This window comes from Bos indicus x Bos taurus, chromosome 9 (genome assembly GCF_003369695.1).
Source record: "Bos indicus x Bos taurus breed Angus x Brahman F1 hybrid chromosome 9, Bos_hybrid_MaternalHap_v2.0, whole genome shotgun sequence".
NCBI classification, from domain to species: domain Eukaryota; kingdom Metazoa; phylum Chordata; class Mammalia; order Artiodactyla; family Bovidae; genus Bos; species Bos indicus x Bos taurus.
Window position 1 is genome coordinate 25,503,650 of NC_040084.1, and position 20,522 is coordinate 25,524,171.

The 20,522-nt window shown below is 39.6% G+C and overlaps 1 protein-coding gene across 5 annotated transcripts in view; it reads right to left on the minus strand.

Annotated features, from left to right (window-relative positions):
* NCOA7 (nuclear receptor coactivator 7) overlaps positions 1-20,522 on the minus strand; it is a 161,732-nt gene that overhangs the window by 38,798 nt on the left and 102,412 nt on the right. For 3 of the 5 annotated variants that reach the window (XM_027551062.1, XM_027551065.1, XM_027551060.1), the window contains 7 exons: positions 20,411-20,490; positions 15,431-15,538; positions 11,022-11,135; positions 10,353-10,478; positions 8,138-8,322; positions 3,085-4,118; positions 1,616-1,784 (listed from right to left, as the gene is read on the minus strand). In XM_027551062.1, the coding sequence (XP_027406863.1) occupies positions 1,616-1,784; positions 3,085-4,118; positions 8,138-8,322; positions 10,353-10,478; positions 11,022-11,135; positions 15,431-15,538; positions 20,411-20,490 (1,816 nt within the window). The remainder of the gene's footprint in view (positions 1-1,615; positions 1,785-3,084; positions 4,119-8,137; positions 8,323-10,352; positions 10,479-11,021; positions 11,136-15,430; positions 15,539-20,410; positions 20,491-20,522) is intronic. The other 2 variants (XM_027551064.1, XM_027551063.1) reach the window with 1 other exon arrangement.

The following is a 20,522-nucleotide window of genomic DNA, read 5'->3' on the forward strand; positions in this document are numbered from 1 at the left end:
AGATTCGTTGGTACACATACATCTCAAAGATAATAAAACTGAAAAAACCTAAATTCATTATATTATAAACAATACATTTTTCCAGAGAGAAAATGATATAGGTAGGTTTCCCAATAGACCATGAATCCACATAACTTAAATATAGCTGAAAGAGTCAGTACTTTGTTATCTCCACCAATAAAATCAGGAATTGGCCTAAACCTCTAAGATATTATATATCTATGACATATGATTCTAGAACTCTGATTTTCACAGGGCTTCAGAAATTATTTGCAAATATTTCAAGAAGAAATGTAAAAGACACATATTTTCTTTGTATCCCTCAGTATCTGTAAACTTTGAAGGAGTCAGTGTTGGGGTTGTAAGCACAGGGAGAGGAGTGAGTACACCTTGTAAACATAAAACAAATTATGTTTAACATCTATGTTAACATGAGTTTGTATTCCAAACAGAAAAAATATTAGCAAATTCCTTGATTAAAATTCTCCTAATTAGCTTCACATTAAACTATGATTTATTAAGATCAGGCAACTCTTCAGGAGAATTACCACTCTGGGCACTAATCAGCCAGAAGTTGTACTTATGTTTGGATTTTAATTTTGCTTTATTAAGAAATCATGCTTGGGAATTCCCTGGAGGTCCAGTGGTTAAGACTTGGCTCCTTCACAGCCGTGGACTGGGTTCAATCCCTGGTTGGGAACTAAGTTTCCACAAGCTGAGTGGCATGGCCAAAAAAATAAAGTAAAATGAAATTACTTCTTCAATATTGAGACATCTGGGAACAAGTTCATTTAAATAAATAAACATTCATGCTTAAGGAAGCTCACTGAGTATTTATTCTTGGCAGGTATGTTAACCAAAAAGCATGCCTTGATAACTAGTTAGGAAAAGGAAAAACGTGTGTGTTTAACAATTTTGAAGACTAGTTTCAAGGCCTCTGAGAAGAAATTTTTATTCTATCACATACAAAATAAATTTTCTTTTCTAAAAACTAACATTTCCTAAATATTTCTATTATAAAGATGTATTGCTCAGTGACGCACTGCTGAAGAATGCCATGCCACTGTCCCTGCTGTCCTAGACTGTCACATCACCAATAAAACTTCTTTGGCAATTAAAAAATACAAATATCTTCAGAGGTCTATGTAGCCCCCCAAGCGCACCCAGATGATTTCAGTCACATTTCATAAGGGGAAAGCAATCTTTAATCCCCCCCCCCAAGAATAACAGACACTTTAAAATTAAAATCACGCCTTTGGGTAGCACTTGGGGTTTAGCTCTGCTCCATCAGATTCCTTTATTCCCAACAGAATAGCACTTCCACTTACTGGCACCTGAAAATACCTCAATCTTCCTTCATTTAAAATTCAGCTGGGTAGAAAGTTTTGAAAGTGGTTCTGCACATAGGACCGAAGATGACTTCAAATTTGCTATATTGAAAGCACCCTTTAGCTGAAAGCTACTGAAATAACATCCTTTTAGAAATTCTAAGATGTACCATGAAGAGAAATCTCTTATTCAAGAATAAAATCAAGAATTTCAAGACTAAATTAAAAATTGAGATGCAATTAGAGTCTACCTGACCAACAGATTTCCTGTTCTAGCCCACACGCACCTCTCCCGAGGAACCGCAAACCAGTACTCCGGTTGCTTTCTTCGTTTGCCATACTGCTGAACCATGGCTGTTGTGTGAGTGGCAAAGGATTTCCTCATCGGTTTTCCCACTTTAATGCATAGAAACATGGGTGGAGTTTTGCTTTTCTCTTCTTTTGAAGGAAGTATATCTGAATCACACATGAAAAAAAAAAACTCCATTATTAATAATATTGGTGATACTGAAATATTTCAACTTACAAAGAATTTCCAGTCCCCTCTTAGTGGTGGAAAGTCAAAACATATGGCATAAATATCATATAACATGATCATGTTAGGTTAGGACTAACTAAATCTTTCAGACCTTCTTAAGCACAAAAGGTGAAAGTTCCGGATGTTTCATGTTGGTCTACATCACATGAGATGCTACAAACTAGGAATAAGGATAAAAACCAACACCACAGCAAAGAGTAGAGATTTGTGACAACCCGAAAGAATACATATCAATGAATGGTACTGAGGACCACATCATACCACAATGCCATTCAGTTTAAAACTGAAATACCTTCAAAAACCAAAGTGAAAATGGAAAAGTCCCTTGAAAGATTAAAAAAAAAAAAAGCACACTACTTTCATTATAGAATTCTGTGTCATAGTTCAATGTTCAAAATAGATACCATATATTGCTGATTCTTCCCAATTACTATTGACCCTTGAATAACACAGGGTTTAGAGATGCTGACACTTTTGCAGTTAAAAACACACGTATAACTTTAGAGCTGTCTCTCCATATCCCTCCTCCATAGATTCAACCAACTACTGATGGTGCAATATTGTATTTCAAATTTATTGGGAAAAAAATCTGTACACAAGTGGACCTGTGCAATTCAAACCCTTCTGTGTACCAATAAAGATATGCTCCATTGAGGAAACATTGTTCTCAAATAACTGTACTACTTTTACTATTGCATGTGCAAATTTTAGAAAGGCAACTATACAGGCATACCTTGGAGACATTGTGGGTTTGGTCCCAGACTATCAAGATAAAGCAAATATCACAATCAAGTGAGTAACACAATTTTTTTTTGGTTTCCCAGTGCCTATAAAAGTTGTTTATATTATATTGTAGTCTATTAAGTGTGCAATAGCATTATATCTAAAAAAAAGAGTACAATGTAATTAGAGAATCCTTTATTGCTAAAAAAACTGTTAACCACCATCTGAACCTTCAGGGGTAATATCTAAGATCAGTGATCACAGATCACCACAAATATAATAATGAAAAAGTCTGAAATATTGCAAGAATGACCAAAATGTGAAACAGAGACATAAAGTAGACAAATACTGTTGGAAACAGGGCGCCAATGGTCTTGTTTGATGCGGGGTTGCCACAGGTCTTCAATTTGTAAAAAAAAAATGCAGTTTCTGTGAGGCACAATAAAACAAGATATGCCTATAGAACAGAATAGAAAGAAATTAAAAATGGCTTACCTTCAATGGGTACCTGAATTTTCTTTAATAGCCATAACTGAATTTCAGATTTATTATCCATTTGTGCACCTTGGCAGCTGTTGTCCAGAGTAGATTCCAAAGAGGAGTGTGGATACTCTTTATTCATACTTTCTTCTGTAGAGGAGCTCAGTTGCAACGGAAGGGGTGCTCTCGCTTTCGCCCAGGTTTTATCTGGCTCTTCCTTGCCCTCAGTCGGGGGATCACCTGTCTGGGGAAGAGAACTACTAAGGGTAATGTCTATGCCCACTGGCTCAGTACTTTTGCCATCGCTTAGCTCTGCCTTCTGCACGTTATCAGGTAACTGTGACCCTTCTTTGTTCTTATTAAGGTAATATTCAATGAGTTTGACTTTATCTAGATCTTCATGTATGTTCAGCGTGTTTTCCACCTGGCTTTCTGGGGACCCAGACTGCTTGTCCACCTCTGGCATTATATCTTGTTTCTCACAGGTTTTTAAGTCTAGGGCTCCCTTCAGTTCAGCATCACACTCTGTTCCCGAAAAGTTCAGGGCTGACTGAATTTCCGTAGTAGAACTGCTTACTCGTGATTTAGTCTTCCTTAGTTCCTCTGGGTCAAGAGAAAGGCACTCCTTTGAGGTGTCTCTTTTGTCCATTCCACCTTTAGTTTGAGAAGAAAGCTCTTCCAAGTCAACGAAGTCATCATCTTCCCCTAAAAGAGAATTTTCTTTGGCTATAGATTCAAACGCAGTGTCAGAAGGCTCCTTGCTGACGTTAGCTACTGGGGTAGATTGCTGGGTTGCCTCTGCAGAGGATTCCAGTTTCTTTACCCTGTCGGACACAGAGCTGTCTGAGGGCTTTGTTTCTATGTATTCCGTCGACTTCTCTGAAGGTCCTGTCGATGTGGAATCCGAAGTGATGGTTCTCTCTCCGATCTGCTGCCGTTTTTCTTTGTTGAGAGATTTGAACTTACTGAATGGGTTGATATCCTTTTCTGAAGCCAGGTCTTCCCATTCTCCAGGCCTGTACAGAGGACAAAGATCCTGAGGTAGGTCACTGCAGGGGGAAAAATGGTGGGTGCACATGGAATGTTAAAAACAAAACCCAAAGCAAAAGGATGAAAGGCAAAAAAAAAACTAAAACAAAATCCAACCAAAAAACCAAAACATAAATATACCACAACTTAAATTTATGTTTAAAGGACTTTAAAGCAAGGAAATAAAATCAAGACATTGACTTCAAAATGAAAAATAAAATCAACCATAAAAAGTGGCAAAATAAAGAACCATGAGAGTTGCTTGCATATCCTATTAGAAGCAAATGAATGGTATTTGAGGTCATTTATGAACATGGAGATGTCACCCACCAGATTTTTAATGATGAAATCAAGTTTCTGATTTTCATGAAAGACAAAGGAGAGTGAATGTTTTAGTACTATGTCTAAAATTCCTTAGACATTCAAGGCTTTTCCTTTTTTCATAAAATAGTACATAAACCAACTACATTACTTCTGAATGGCTCATTGACCAAGTGGCTACTCATTTAACTGCTTCATAAAGTAACTGACATGGAACCATAATTTTGGTTTCCTGGTTTAAGATCCAACACTTTCAAAAAGAGACATCCTTCTACTCCTAAAGGAGATACAAGAGGATTATTTCCCCTATTACTGCAGGTATATAGCACCAGCTCCATTTTACAGTTTAAAATTTTATGAAAATAAGTCAAATGAGCTCTTACAACAATTGGTTTACATTTCTTATCTCTTTCATTTTATTACACTATCATTTTACTTTATGGCAATAAGCAGCTGTTTTATCAGCTGAAACATAGTTTCCTGGGACAGGGTCAAGTATTTTTCCTTAGTGACAGATGCTTTATTACCCAGATTTAGATTATACAAAAAATATTGATTAAACATGTTCTCCAAAGTTCTCCATAGTTTACTTACCTTACTGTCGATATGGATTAGAGCACAAATATAAAACCCTTTTAAAAAATAACATGTTTGGATTTCAGAAATAAATTTTCTAAAAAGGCTAGATCATATTCAGGTAATACTTTATTATCCTGGCTTTGAAATAATTATGACAATACTCAGTAAAGTCCTAGGAAGTTCAAGTTACAAGCCTGTCTCCCCAAAGTTACTGAATAAATCACTTGCATGGAGCATCCAGGTTTTTTTCCAATATAAAATAAAAGCCTATGTAACTGTTAGGCTCTGACAAATGCTTTAAGAGGCCTCTAATTCATAATTCATTTCAATTCAATAATCATTTTCTGAGCCCCTACACACCATATATGCTAAAAGACAATTGTGACAGTATCTCTGTTTGGAAGAAGCCTGCAGACACAAAAACGTTCTGCTCACCATGAGCATCTCAAGAGATGTTACAGATGCTTCAATCCTAGACTCAAGTATAATGTAGCATAATTTCCATTTTCAGACCCCAAATATAATTTGGCATATTAAAGACCAAAGTCAGTTCTGTAACAAAGAAGCCCAGCTTTTCACATACTTAATAAGCAAATTGATAAGCAAAATCATCTTCCAATGAACACTTAAGTCTCTTCCTCATCTCTTACTTCCCTGGCTAGCTTGACCTCCACAAAGAAAGCATACAACTGCACTCTAATCAGCCTTCTCTATTACCTTCTCATCTACCCCTCCCTTCTTGTTCTACCTAATCCAAGCCAGGATTAATTTAGCCATCTGTTTTGTTTGTTTTGCCTTTTTTTTTTTTTTTTTTGTATTGCAGCTGCCAAGCTCTTCTGAGGCAACGTAAACAGTGATGTCAACTGGCTCTGCTGTTGATTAATGTTTTCTAGACTCAACCAGGGGCCTAATGATGACCAATAATCCCTTCAGTTGTTCCCTTCCTAGTCTCCATGGCAGCTGGAGCTACAAAATGTCTTGCACAAAGTATATAAGGCCTGAAGGTGAAGATCGAGAGGTTTTAAACACACACACTTTTATTATCTTCCAATAAAAAAATTTTGTAATAATAAAAATAAATAATAACTATTTTCACGTGGCAACCAGATAATCTGCACTTCTTGTTTTAACATACAACTTTAAATAATGAAATTTAAACTTTTCAACAGTTGATGGAATTCTGAGGTCAGTACCAAATTCATTTGGCACTGATTCTACTACCTCATTCTATTTTGCTCATTGATGCACATATTCTTCATTAGACTAAAAACGTCTTTAGATCCCTGCATCCACAGGAACAATCACTATACAACTCCAAAATAATTTCAGCACACTAGGAGCCAATTCTCAACTCCTCCCTCTCTCCCCAGCTTCAGCATTAGCCTTGGACCATGAAACACAATCTCACATTGAGAGAAATCTTTCTGTAAGGGTATATCTTCCCTATTACTAAAGGAACACTTAACATCCTTCCCTGAAGATGTGCAATAGAATTGCTCCATTAGAAGCCATCCCTGGGCAGGAAATGCCCCTAACTGCCTGGCCATCCACTTCCAAACTTAACTGTTTCTTTACCTGTGTTTGTCTTCTTTCCTCTCATCACCATGTTCATTCTTTCTTTTCAAAACTAACTCTTTCACTCCCTTTCCTCTTCCTCATTGAAAGATTCCAAGATGGCTGGACACTCCCTCACACGGTTCTCATGGAATGCTGTGTTCACGTCTATGTCTACAGTGCTGCTCAGGTACCACTCTTGTCTGCCTGTTGTACCCAGCAGATGGCGAGACAGTGGCTGTGACCCACTCGTCAACATATCCCAGCCACACAAGAGGCATACACTAAGATGTATTAGAACCCTCAATCTGCACGAATAGAAGATTCCCACAGAATAATGAAGAGTTTCAGACATGCACGGAAGGTTCAAATAAACAACCTATACATAGGCACCAGGCTGTTTTCTAAGAGTTTTGGTATATCAACCCTTTTAGTTCTTGTAACAGCTCTGCAGGCTAAAAAATACTATTAATTCCATTTTACAGATGAGAAAACTGAGGCTCAAGATTGAGTTACTCAGGAAGGTCGTGGAGCCACAGAGTGGCAGAAAACCCAGGCACTGTCATGCACAACTGCCTGGCCTGCTGTACTGCCTCCTAAAACCTCCCACTTAGACACTTCTGCCAGGACTCAGAGAGACCCCAGTGGCCATGCTTCCATGGTTCCTTCAGTGACTAGGCCACTGCAGGGTCTGGCAAATCAGATGCTAAGGACTGCAGAAGCCCAGGGGAGCCTGCTGGCATAGACCCCTAGGGACTCTGTTTCTGGGTTAGTTCTCTAGTTTCCTTTCATTCTTTTTATGAGTCCAAGGGGCTGGTTTCCCTTTCCACTGTTGAACCCACTGCTCTGTCTCTTGCTTCCTATCACTGAGACCTTCTAAAGATGTTTATACTGCTAACACATACACAGTATACAGAATTAGGCACACTGACAAAATGATAAGGAATCAGATTAGCTCTACAAGTGAATCAATTCTGAGTTTTCTTAAGCTGTTTCTTCATGGGGAGCTTCTTTTTTTTCAATCAAAAAACTCAGTTTTAGAAGACAAAAGTAATCAGAACTAAAGCAATATCCACCTACACTTCAGAGACAAAATAAACTACTATTATTCTCTTTCACAACACTTACGGCAGTCTGCCTACAGGGCACTGCCTCTCCACCGTCCACTCAAATCTCTCTCCACAAAGGATTAAGGAAAGACACAAGCAGAAGAAGAATATAACTCTGCTTACCAATTAAACCAAATAGAAAATCCTGATTAACTCTTGATAGACAAATTCTTTCAGAGAAACTTCACCTATTCTTCCATAAATTAAGAACATGCATTCAGGAAAATAAGCCAAAGAAACAGCATTCTTACATGCTGGTTTTTTAAATTTTCTCATTTGTGAATGTTCTACTCTTCCTTATTATTGACTTTATCATTTCCATTTTCTCTTTTTTCTATTTTTTAAAAATTTAATACACAAATATTCTACCTTCAAACTCACCTCTACACAGTCTCTCCCACCAATGCCCTCACTTTTTAACTGCATTTAATTCTCCCAATACTCCCTTGGCTGGTAAACAAAGAAAGGTGTCTTACGATGGCAAGGCATCTTTGATCTTCATGTGGGAGATATCATTGTAGAGGGCGATGGAAACAACCTCTTCCATGGGGCAGATGAGGCCGTATTCCTCACACCCATTTTCAATGACCAGGGGATCGGACTTGTGAGGGTCGAACATGATGTTGTTAGGAGTGACAATCATGACGCCTCCGACCACACCCTGAGGAAAAAGACAGAACAGAGTCGCTACGGGCGAGATGCAATCAGCATAGCAGCTTTAGTGAACTCATGTTGCCATCCCATTGACTTCGTGAACCCCGGTATCTTACAGGACAATTGCAACCTTTCTACTGGAAAAACAGGCTGAAGAAATTGCATTGTTGGGTACGGAGTGCTGAGTCAGAGAAACAGACACACCTCGCTGTGGCCATCAGCTGAGGCTGGTTCGAGCATGGCTGCTCAATAGTACGGGGATCTTGGGTTTCACATGTATGTCTCAGATCCCCCAGTTCCCTGTTGGTAAAATGAGAAGGGCTGTCCCAGGTGGTTTCCTGATTGAGAACTGTGGACTTTACAATTCACTCAGCATGTATTCACGTCTGCAGCAAGTGCATGGTACTGTTCTCTGGGGGTAGCTATCTCAGTCTCAGTGTCAAAGAACACCCCTAACATTTTGATCTAAGATGCTCAGAAAGCCCACATTCAGCAAATAGGAATATGAAATTTTTACAAACAGAAGTGAATATATTCAAACTATGGAAACTGAAAGCAAAGAACAGTTGGGAATTCCCTGGCGTTCCAGTGGTTAGGACCTAGTACTTTAGCTGCTGAGGGCCTGGGTTCAATTCGTGCTTGGGGAACTAAGATCCCACAAGCCATGTGGTGTGGCCTAAAAGAAAAAAAAAGAAAGCAAAAAAACAGTAGCATGGTGGGAACTTGTCTGAAACTTTGTCGGTTTACATGGTAGACCATGTTGACCATGGGGATATTGTCTACCAGGCACAATAGGATACAAACGACTCCCTTTAGGTAAATTATTTATTTTGATACTCTTAATGAGTTTAGTGATCACCACAGCAAAAAGTTTTGCCTTTCAGACATTACTTATTCTTGGTTGCAAAAGTTTTTTCTACCACTGGAACCTAGCATTCCTATGAGCAAGGAATTCGCTTTATATCAACATTACCCCTTCTTCAGAGGCTCACTAAAAGTAGGTTTGTTTTTTATACAAAACACCAACAAGCAAAAAACTAAAAAAATTATATAACAGACATTTTCATACTAGCATCTCTAGTGGCAAACAAGTTGATAACTTAGCATTTTCCAAGTCAAGTGCTAAGCTCCTTAAATGAATCATCTTTTTTTGTTTTAAATTATTTTTTAAAATGTTTTATTTTGCACTGGGGTATAACCAATCAACAAACAATGTTGTGAGAGTTTCAGGTGAAGAGCAAAGGGACTCAGCCACACACATGCATGTATTCATTCTCCCCCAAACCTCCCATCCAGGCTGCCACATAACACTGAGCTCTAGAGTTTCATGTGCTACATGGTACGTCCCTGTTGGTTATCATGGATTATCTTTTAGTTGGAGAAGGCAATGGCACCCCACTCCAGTACTCTTGCCTGGAAAATCCCATGGACGGAGGAGCCTGGTGGGCTGCAGTCCTTGGGGTGGCTAAGAGTCGGACACAACTGAGTGACTTCACTTTCACTTTTCACTTTCATGCATTGGAGAAGGAAATGGCAACCCACTCCAGTGCTCTTGCCTGGAGAATCCCAGGGACGGGGGAGCCTGGTGGGCTGCCGTCTATGGGGTCGCACAGAGTCAGACACGACTTTATTCTTACTTCATACGAGGAAAATGGAAACTTAGGAAGTGTAAGTATTTTGCCCATGGTCTCAGAGCTAGTGGCAAAGAGCTGTAATTTAAGTTCAGCGACTCTGACTCTAGCATTTGCTGTTAAAACACATTCTATACTGTCTCCCTAAAACTTTACGGGCTAAGAACTAAATATAAGTGATAAACCCAAGATTGCAAAGAATCACACGTCCACTCAATGGTTACTATTCCCTTAATAAGTAAAATGCCAGGCATCCAAGTGGAAAAAACAAATACACAGTTGTGAAATCTTGCAGCTGAAACTTCAGGTAAGATATTTTTAAGTAGTCTACCTTTGGTAATTTGGAACTGGTTTAGTTTTCCACAGATTCTAAGGGGAAAAAAAACCAAACTGCATAACCATATACCTTTCCATCAGTGAAGTACCGGCAATTCATTTTCAAAAATTTTACCACTCCTGGCTCATCCTCTTCCGAAGTGGATGATAAGACTCTCTCGATGGGTTTTAAGGCCTTTCTTGCTAAGTCAGCATCCTTTAGAAAGCAAAAATTTCCACAAATAGAAACACTTAAAAAATATTATTTATTTATATGAATTCAGTTATTTAAGTTTCCTATAAGCAACCTGTTTTTATTAAACTTGAGTATTTATAAAAGGTAAATGTCTTCCATCCTTCAAAAATAATCACCCAAGTCAAACTAAGATTTTTAAAGCATATATATATGAACCTATAAAAATGCCCCATCACGTCTTTAGAAAATATCTTAAATGAAAGAATTCATATTGAACTCATTCAAATTCTGTAGAAAAAGGAGTAAAAGTGATACAAATAAACTACCGGCCTCACTGAGAGTTTAACTTCTACATAAACAAGACATGCATTTCTGCCTTTGAGACCTTAAATGTGAACTGGTTTCTTTTCTCAACTAATGACAAATTATTTTAACCCCACCTCTTCAGTGAGGGAGGGGAGTTTCAGATGAACTCCTGAGAAAAATAACGTGAGTTATTTTCTATAATTATTCAAAAACCGGTGCTGATAAATATGCACTTCAGTGCAAGAGTGAAATACATACAGGCAGTTTATCATATTCTGCATCTGATGATGAAGGAGAGACAGTAGCACCAGGGCTGGATGATGATAACCTTAAGGTACTCGAGGGAAAGTTGGCATCTGGCACAAAGAGAACCTGAGAATGGGAAAGAAAGGCTAGGTGAGTCCCAAGAACCAGGGCAGCGCTCAGAGCAGTTTCTCTCCACACAGTATCACGCTGGGTGTGGGACGAAGACCTCATTGGCTTGCACTGAACTTCTGACTTACTCGGGGTCTCCCAGACTAATCTATGCAATAATATTCAGAGAGAGGAAAGTGTGCAGTGCAAAAGGTGTTGAACATACTGCAGGCGCTCACAGAAGAGAGAAAGGTGGGGGAATATTCTGCATAGGCTACGTGAAGCAGGCGGGTCCAAGTGAAGCCGTGGACCGGGGGATTTGGACAGGGAGGGAAGAGCCTTCCAGGGCAGGGTACGATAGTACAAGGGAATAGAGGCGAGAGTAGCATGGCATACTTCTAAATGTAGCACCCGTGTCAGGAAGAAACCGGACATATCCAGGCTTCCTAACTCCAAGCAGGCCCTGAGTACGAATGCATTAAGTCCTTATATGAAAAACCTATACACAGCAGCATCAATAATCTCAGTACCTTCTCTTCCATCACTGTTTGGGATATCTAAAAATCCCCTAACTTGGTGCTGCTGGTGGTAAAGAATCCACCTGCCAATGCAGGAGACACAAAAGATGCAGGTTCGATCCTTGAGTCAGGAAGATCCCCTGGAAGAGGAAATGGCATCCCACTCCAGTATTCTTGCCTGGAGAATTCCATGGACAGAGGAGCCTGGCGGGCCACAGTCGATGGAGCCACAAAGAATCAGACACAACTGAGCCACTGAGCCCATACTGCACTAAACTGCTTTCTTCTGCAAGATATTCTGGTCCCCGAAATGCTATTATGATTCTGTTATTCAACACTCTTTTAACAACACATGCTACATTCTTGCATTATATCAAATACTATTTTAAAATGACCTCTAATGCTACAAAACCTGTGAAAGTGAAAGTGTTAGTCATTCAGTCATGTCCGACTCTTTTCGACCCCATGGTGTGTCCATGGGATTCTCCAAGTGAGAATACTAGAGTGGGTTGCCATTCCCTTCTCCAGGGGATCTTCCTAACCCAGGGACGGAACCAGGGTCTCCTGCATTGCAGGCAGATTCTTTACCATCTGAGCTACCATAATTCACAGCTAATCATGTAACAACTGTTCAATATTGTTACTGAACACTCTGCCCCATATTCTAGTCATATCTCTATTTTATTTACTTATTTATTTCTGAGAGTTATGTTTTATTCAGTGGGAATTTTTAGGACTTAAGCCCAGGAGACAGCATCTCAAGTAACCCTGAGAGAACTGCTCTGAGGAAGCAAGGGGAGGAGCCAGGTTATACAGGAGTTTTACAAAAAAGGGCAGGTAGTTTGAACATCAATAGATTATTGCTAAAGAAAACCAGATATCCCAAGTTAAGGAATTTAGCACTTTTCTTGTATGGGAAGATGCAAGAGTCTGGGCTCACTCAAATCATTCTTTTGCATATCTCTATTTTAACATTGTTGTTCAGTAGCCCAGTCATGTCCAACTCTTTGCAACCCCGTGGACTGCAGCATGCCAGAACTCCCTGTGCTTCACCATGTCCTGAAGCTTGCCCAAGTTCATGTCCACTGCATCAGTGATGCCATCCAGCCATCTCACCTCTGACGCCCTCTTCTCCTTCTGCCCTCAATCTTTTCCAGCATCAGGGACTTTTCCAATGAGTTGGCTGTTCACATCAGACTGGAGCTTCAGCATCAGTCCTTCCAACAAGTATTCAGGGTTGATTTCCCTTAAGGTTGACTGGTTTGATCTCTTTGCGGCCCAAGGGACTCTCAGGAGTCTTCAACAGCACCACAATTTCAAGGCATCAATTTGGCTTCTGCCTTCTTTATGGTCCAGCTCTCGCAATCATATGTGACCACAGGGAAGACCATAGCTTTGACTATATGAATCTTTGTCGGCAGAGTAATATCTCTGCTTTCCAGCACACTGTCTAGGTTTGTCATAGACAAATTTTAACTTTAGTTATTTTAAATCTCTCTTCAGTCCAGAAAAAAAGTGAGCCAAGAACAAAACACACCTTAAGATAAGGTGGAAAAAACATCGTCAAAGAGAAATAAGATGAGGACTGATAATACTGAAAATATGAGCTCCGAAATTACCGTTCATTAAGAAGTGGGCCATTAGATTTGGTATAAGTTTCCAAATAACCAATGGAAAGATATAGACATCATGAATCAACAGAATTCACTGTCCATAAAATAAAAACAAACCAGTTTCTTACTAGTACAAGTAGTCTCCCATGAACCCTCATTAAAAAAAAAAAAAAAAAAAAAAGTGTCTCACAGTGAACTCTTTGTCCTAATGACACATTGACAGTAAATGCAATAACCAGTTTTGAAGGACTGTTCTTTGTAACAATGTCAAAATGGGTCGGTGGCAAATGTCAAAAGGTTAGAGTTTTGTGAAAGTAATTTACAGAAGGCTAAGATTACATGGTCTTAGTATACAGCTCTTATTTATTGTATGTTTCTGGGCTAGGACAGAAACAGATTTCTTCCAAACAGATGTCAATTCTCCATTAATATTTTCTTTTTGCACCTGAGCTCTTGACAAGTGTTAGGCAACATAGGTTGAGATTCTATTGCCTGACATTCTAAATGTCAAATCAAAGAGATCATTCCTATGCTTAAATAGCCCATTGTACTGTAGATAGAAGTGACAGCGTCAACTTGGACAAGCCCAGTCACTATACGTCCTCCTTCAACGTGGAAGTGAGTCTGGATCATTCTTCTTAATTCCTCATCTTTGCCAGAAAAATCATGGCACAGCCAGATCTTGGGACAACCAACAGCACATAAATGTTTAGCTATATGAGGGCTACACAGCATAGTAAAGGCAAGAAGGACCATCTGAGTAAATGTAGCCCTACCCCTCATTTCAGAGATGAAACCAAAGTCAAAAAGGAAGTGACTTGCCCAAGTTTAATAGCTATTAAAGGGTCAAAGGAAATGAACCTTTGGGGCACCTATTTTTGTATTATTATCCTTAAGGAGGCATATTAAAATGGTTAGATGAGATGATTAGATAGCATCACCAACTCAATGGACATGAATTTGAGCAAACTCCAGGAGATAGCAGAGGACAGAGGAGCCTGGCGTGCTACAGTCCATGGGGTCACAGAGTTGGACATGATTGAGCAACTGAATGACAACAACAGGGCATATTAAGACAGTTCCTATATCTCCTATTAGTAGTGGACCTTAATCCAGTACCAATAAACTATTTTGTTCATGGACTTAGTAAAAGAATAAAGAATCACCCTAAATTATCTTAGTAAGTTCCAGTGGCTACAGCTTGAATTAGTAAAGATATGCGTAGGTTCTCTGCTACGGGTCAGTTAACAGATTATTCAGCAATATCCCAGACTATAAGAAACCCAATAAAAATGACTAAAATCTATTAATTTTGCAGAGATAAAAATGTATTAATTTTTGAAAAATTTTAATTCATATTTGCCCTCAATTACCTGGTACTGGCAGTATACTAATTTCTCTCATTTATGACAGGGACATAAATACAAAAAGCATGATAGTACAAACTGGCCAATTTATAGCCTGGTGACTCCGTTTGCTGCCCTTGAAATAAATGCAAAGAATACTACCTTTGCCTGAGTGAAGTTATTCTTAGACGTAGCAGCATCCACCGTGAAATAACTCAATGCCACTAAAATTTATTTATTTGTAAATTTTTTGATGGCTACCATTCTGACCAGTGTGAAGTAATACATCATTGTAGTTTTATTTGCATTTCTTTAACAATTAGGAATGATGAGAGTCTTTTCATGTGTCTGTGGCCTTTTCTTAATCCTGCTGAATGTCTCCACCTTTGGCCAGATTGATTACTTTTGTCATGGTATCACATGAAGGACAAAATGACAAAAATTTTGCCTAATTTAAAATAAAACGATGGCTATTATATACCCCATGAGTGGACTAAACTGACACTTGCAATTCTAAATTAAACATTTGAAGAATATCTGTATAAAATTCTACAGGGAAAAAAGTTACATTAATTTAACTTTTCTTGATGGAAACATCTATTAACACAAAGGACAGTTAAATCAACTGTGTTAATCATTTGCAAAGCATTTATCTCTGAACAGTTCATAAGCATCAGGATGCTTTCAGAAGTCTCGGATCTAAGAGACTGAACCAAGACACAATAACAATGATGACAGTCCTGAGACACTAAGAGCAAGTCATTAAAAATGGCGGCGAAAATAAATTTCTAAAAGTAAAACGTTTCTAAAGGAAAATTCAATAAGAAAATCATTACCTGGCCTGGAACAATAGTATGCGTGAAAAGCTTATTCAGTTCCACTAATTTATTGGGAGTGATGTTAAATTTCAGTGCTATGGAGTTTAGGGTGTCCTGGCTTCCAGCCTAGAATAATCAAACAAACAAGATTCAATACACAAAGCAAAAGACAGACAAAACCTTTCTCTTGATAGTCACATTAATCTATTTTTGATATGAGTCCATAAAAAAGTAACACATACATCCAAATATATTATGAAAAAAGCAAATACATTCTCAACTCTTAACAAAAAAGTCTAAGTATTATTCATTTCTGGGTTCCCTTATTTGCAAATTTCACTGTCCACTAATAGATTTCTAAACTTACTCTGGCACAACTTAGGTGTGTGGAGTAGAGGGTCTATGAAGTATAATATAAAGCTAAGAAGAAAAGAAATATTACACATACTACTACTCATAGGGGAAATGGAGCCAGTTTCTCTCTTTGCATTTTTCTGTCGATTTGCCTGTCTCTTTACTGTACTTTAGGCTCCTGGATTGTGGCCTGTTAAAATACCATTTTCCCCACAGTGCCTGACACTTAGAAGGCATTTAAATATTTGATGAGTGAATACAGTGAAAGGCATGGAAATCTAAAAGGACTCAGATCAGCTACCAAAAATTGTTCACTGACATTAACATGACAATTTCCCACAGTCAGCCAAATTAGTGCTATTCTTTAAATCTATAAAATTTGGGATATGTCTCAGCTGTTCATATCTCTGTCCTTCTCTAATAGAGGGGGAATAGGAATAAAAAGGGCTGTAAGCAGATGTGAAACTGGACTTCCCTGGTGGCTCTACGGTAAAGAACCCACCTGCCAATGGAGGAGACACAGGTTTGATCCCTGATCTGGGAAGACCCCACATTCTGTGGAGCAACTAAGCCCTCGTGCCACAATGGAGCCTATGACCTAGAGTCTGGGAGTCGCAACTACGGAACCCACGCCCTGCAATTACTGAAAGCCAGACGCCCCCGAGCCTGTGTTCCACAAGAGAAGCCACTGCGGTGAGAAGCCCCGACACCGCCAACTAGAGAGTAGCCCTCCGCCTGCCGCAACTAGAGAAAGCCCCAGTGTCAACGAAGACCCAGCACAGCTATAAATAAATAAAATTATTTAAAAAGAAAAGGTGTGAAAGCTCAGCGGAAAAGCTCCACCCAAAAAGAAGTCTGCCGCCTCTGGTCAGGTCGGTATCCGAGGACAGCCTCCTTGTCCAGGGTCACCGGATGGAACTTGTTAGCAGGACGTCCCTCTGGCAACTGTCACTGAGATGCTCCCAACTACAGCCCTGGTCAACACTGGGGGCTACCTCTGTTAGCACAACGGGCTCCGCCAGGCGGGCCTTGAATGACAGGCGGAGATTTGAGGTGGCTGAAGGAGTTTGTAAGCAAGTGAAACGAGACAGATGTAGAGTTCCACTTACCACTCACTGCCCTCCTATCAAAAGCCCACCGACTAGATGCACTTGTCCCAGTTCTATAACTGTCCCAGAACTATAACCAAGTTCATAGTTACAGATTACACTAAAACTACCTCAAACATTTCTAGAACAAGATAGAAATACATAATTTTTTTTTTAACTTTACATAATTGTATTAGTTTTGCCAAATATCAAAATGAATCCACCACAGGTATACATGTGTTCCCCATCCTGAACCCTCCTCCCTCCTCCCTCCCCATACCATCCCTCTGGGTCATCCCAGTGCACTAGCCCCAAGCATCCAGTATCATGCATCGAACCTGGACTGGCATCCCGTTTCATACATGATATCATACATAATTTTTTTAAAGTTACTGAAAACTTAACAGATGCCCCTACCTTACCCTGAGCAAAATCATCAGTACTAAAGGTTAACAAAAAAGTTTTAAAATATTTTTTCAAGTAGTACATATTTACATAATATATTCAAATCCCTGGTTTTTCAAGGTTTAGAGTCAGTAGAAGACACAGATTGATAATATAGACGGACTGAGTCAAACTGTTGGACCTGAATTCCAAATCTGCCACTTGCCAGCTGTGTGACCTTGAGTCACTTGCTTAACTTCTCTGTTCCTCGGTTTCTTCATCCAAATGGAGATACATATGACAAGTGATCAATAAACTGGCTTCACATTTTTACACAAAAACTTGAGGATACTATGTATAGGGGCTTCCAGGAAGGAGGAAAATTTTAGCAATCTGCAGGTATTGCACAAGGATAAAACATATATACAGAGCCAACTTACAGAACCTGGGAGGGATACTTATATCATTAAATGTTTGAAACTAAACAGAACGCTTGACATCCACAGCACTGGAACAATGCAAGCAATTGTGTAAGTGGCTCTGGTCATGGTTCTCTAAACACAAAGTTTTTAATAATGAGAAGTATACAAAATAACTGGCCAACTAATCTCCATAACATAAATCAATCAGGTGGACAGATCTGCATTACTAATTCGATTGCCTGTTTATATGGCAATTAATTTGGGGTTGATATTTTATGCTCACTGCATCATTCAGTACACCCTGTGTGAAGCATCTCCTAGCAAAGGCTACTCCTCATTTCCTTGGAGGTGCTTGTGAGTCACACTGTAGGATACACACAAGGCTTTAGAATTAATGATGTTATTAGTGATAAACAATCCAACACTTTCCCAAGATCTTGCAGGAGGTAAAGGCATGGTGCTAGGTGTTATGGGGATCAACAACATATTGTAGCCAGTGGTAATGGGACATATATAGTCACCCCCAAATCCTTCCTGGAAAGGCCCAGGCCTATAAACCATAGAAAGATGCCTAGAAAGCTGTTCACAGAGCACTGAGCATGAAATGCCAGTGCCAGGGCCTTCAGTGTGAGAGGGTAACAGGCAGGAAGGCTAGGGGTCTCCAGATGGAGGAAATAGGCTGCAAGTGTCAGACATTTTTTCTCTCTCTCTTAAGCAGCAGGAGGAAACAAACTAGTGATATATATTTTTTTCCCTTCTCTATACAAATTTAAAAAGCGGTTACTCTTAAAATACTGTGTTGCCATAATGACACCTGGTTCCACCTGAACTTAACTTTTCTCAAACCTTGAGTTAACCAATGCATTTTCCTAATGGAAATGTTTGTCTTAAGCTCTGTTAATGTACTATGTATTTACCCCAGACTGTCTTCAAGTCAGTTCGCCTAAAGGCTCAGAACTGACTTGACAAACCAGTATGTTATACTCATACATTGTTCTCTTAATCTATGTTATTGGAATTCTGTATTTGTATGGGACTCTGCCTCTCTTCAAGATTCATGTCAATCACTTTATGGCCCGGGATGACTCACCTGGTGCCAAGATTATCTCAAAATGCATCTTGTGGGTGAGGGGCCTGGTGCCACTCTCTGAGTTTTGAGACATTTCCTTCCTTTAATTAGCAGACTGCTAGTAGCTATGGGCTGCCGTCTATGGGGTCGCACAGAGTTGGACACGACTGAAGCGACTTAGCAGCAGCAACAGCAGCAGTAGCTATATAACATCCAGCTAAAGACTAGCAGGGGGGTATTCTTTCTGCCTCCTTCTGATCTCTATGTCAGAAGCTTTCTCTATCTCCTTTATACTTTAGTAAAACTTAAAGTTTTATTAAACGTTGTCTCTGGCCCCGGATTGAATTCTTCTTCTCCGGAGGCCAAGAATCCCGGCATCTTTCCATGGTTCAGCAACAACCTGTCAAATGTGATGCTACAGAAGCTTGGAGAAGATTCATCATTCTAGAAGAAATGCCAGGGAAGGACAGGCCTTGCTCCTTGCCTTATATAGAGAGCCAGGCATTGCACACAAATAATGAGTAGAAAATAAATACACATGAGGAAAACACAGGGGCAGGGGCAACAGCAGTTAATTTCTTTCTAGAAATCAGAGATCACTCCTCAGCAATGCCAGTTCAAAGTAATAAAAACAGATCTATAACAGTGCCCACTTCGTGCCAGGCCTGGGATAAGCATGCACAGCTGCTGGCCTCCAGAAACTCATGGTGTGATGGGAGAGATGAGTACATAATGGGGAGGTGCAGTCATGGACACATGCACTGCATCATTCGTCTGCTGATTCAACCATATGGAGGTCTAATACCCTGCAAGAATTAGAATGGCAACCAAAATGGAATCTGGTCTGTCTCCATGGGTATATGAATTAAGGCACAAGACAGACATTGAAACATAACAATTACACTAGTGGATCAACACTGTTAAACTGATAAAGATTATGCAAAAGAACACAATTCTATGAGACGGTCAAATGAAGGGATCTGCCCTCGAGTTGCAGGATGGTCACAGAAAGGAAGAATGAACGTGGAGAGTGATAGGAAGATGATGTTCAGGCTGGGGTTCTGGTTTGTAGAAATGTATGGATGATGGAGTCACTGCTTCTTGAAAACAGGCCAAGCCTGAAGGTCTAAGTGACTCTGTTGAGTAGACAACTGAACGTATGGTTTGGGAAGTCAGAAAGCATGTCTAAGAAGGAGACCTAAAATTACTCATCATTGGTCTATCAAAGGAGAAGGCAATGGCACCCCACTCCAGTACTCTTGCCTGGAAAATCCCAGGAGCCTGGTAGGCTGCAGACCATGCTAAGGGTCGGACACGACTGAGCGACTTCACTTTCACTTTTCACTTTCATGCATTGGAGCAGGAAATGGCAACCCACTCCAGTGTTCTTGCCTGGAGAATCCCAGGGAAGGGGGAGCCTGGTGAGTTGCTGTCTATGGGGTCGCACAGAGTCCAACACGACTGAAGTGACTTAGCAGCAGCAGCAGGCATATCAAAGGTAATTCAAGTAATAGGTTTATTCAGGGAAAAATTACACAAAGGAGAAATGACTGAGGTCTTAAGAAGCTTTGCTATTTAATGGCTACAGGAGAGGAAGGCAGCTAAGGGGCGGGATGTGTCAGGGAGAAACATTATGTAAATCTAGTGGTATTAACAAACGGTACTACCTGTTTATACTTACAGTGTATTCCATAGTACCATGGGGCTTCTGAACCACCATCTTCTTCTCTTTTTTATCATGTGTTTTGTTTGGATTGTCATCTGAGGAATAAAATGATATAAGTGAATGATTT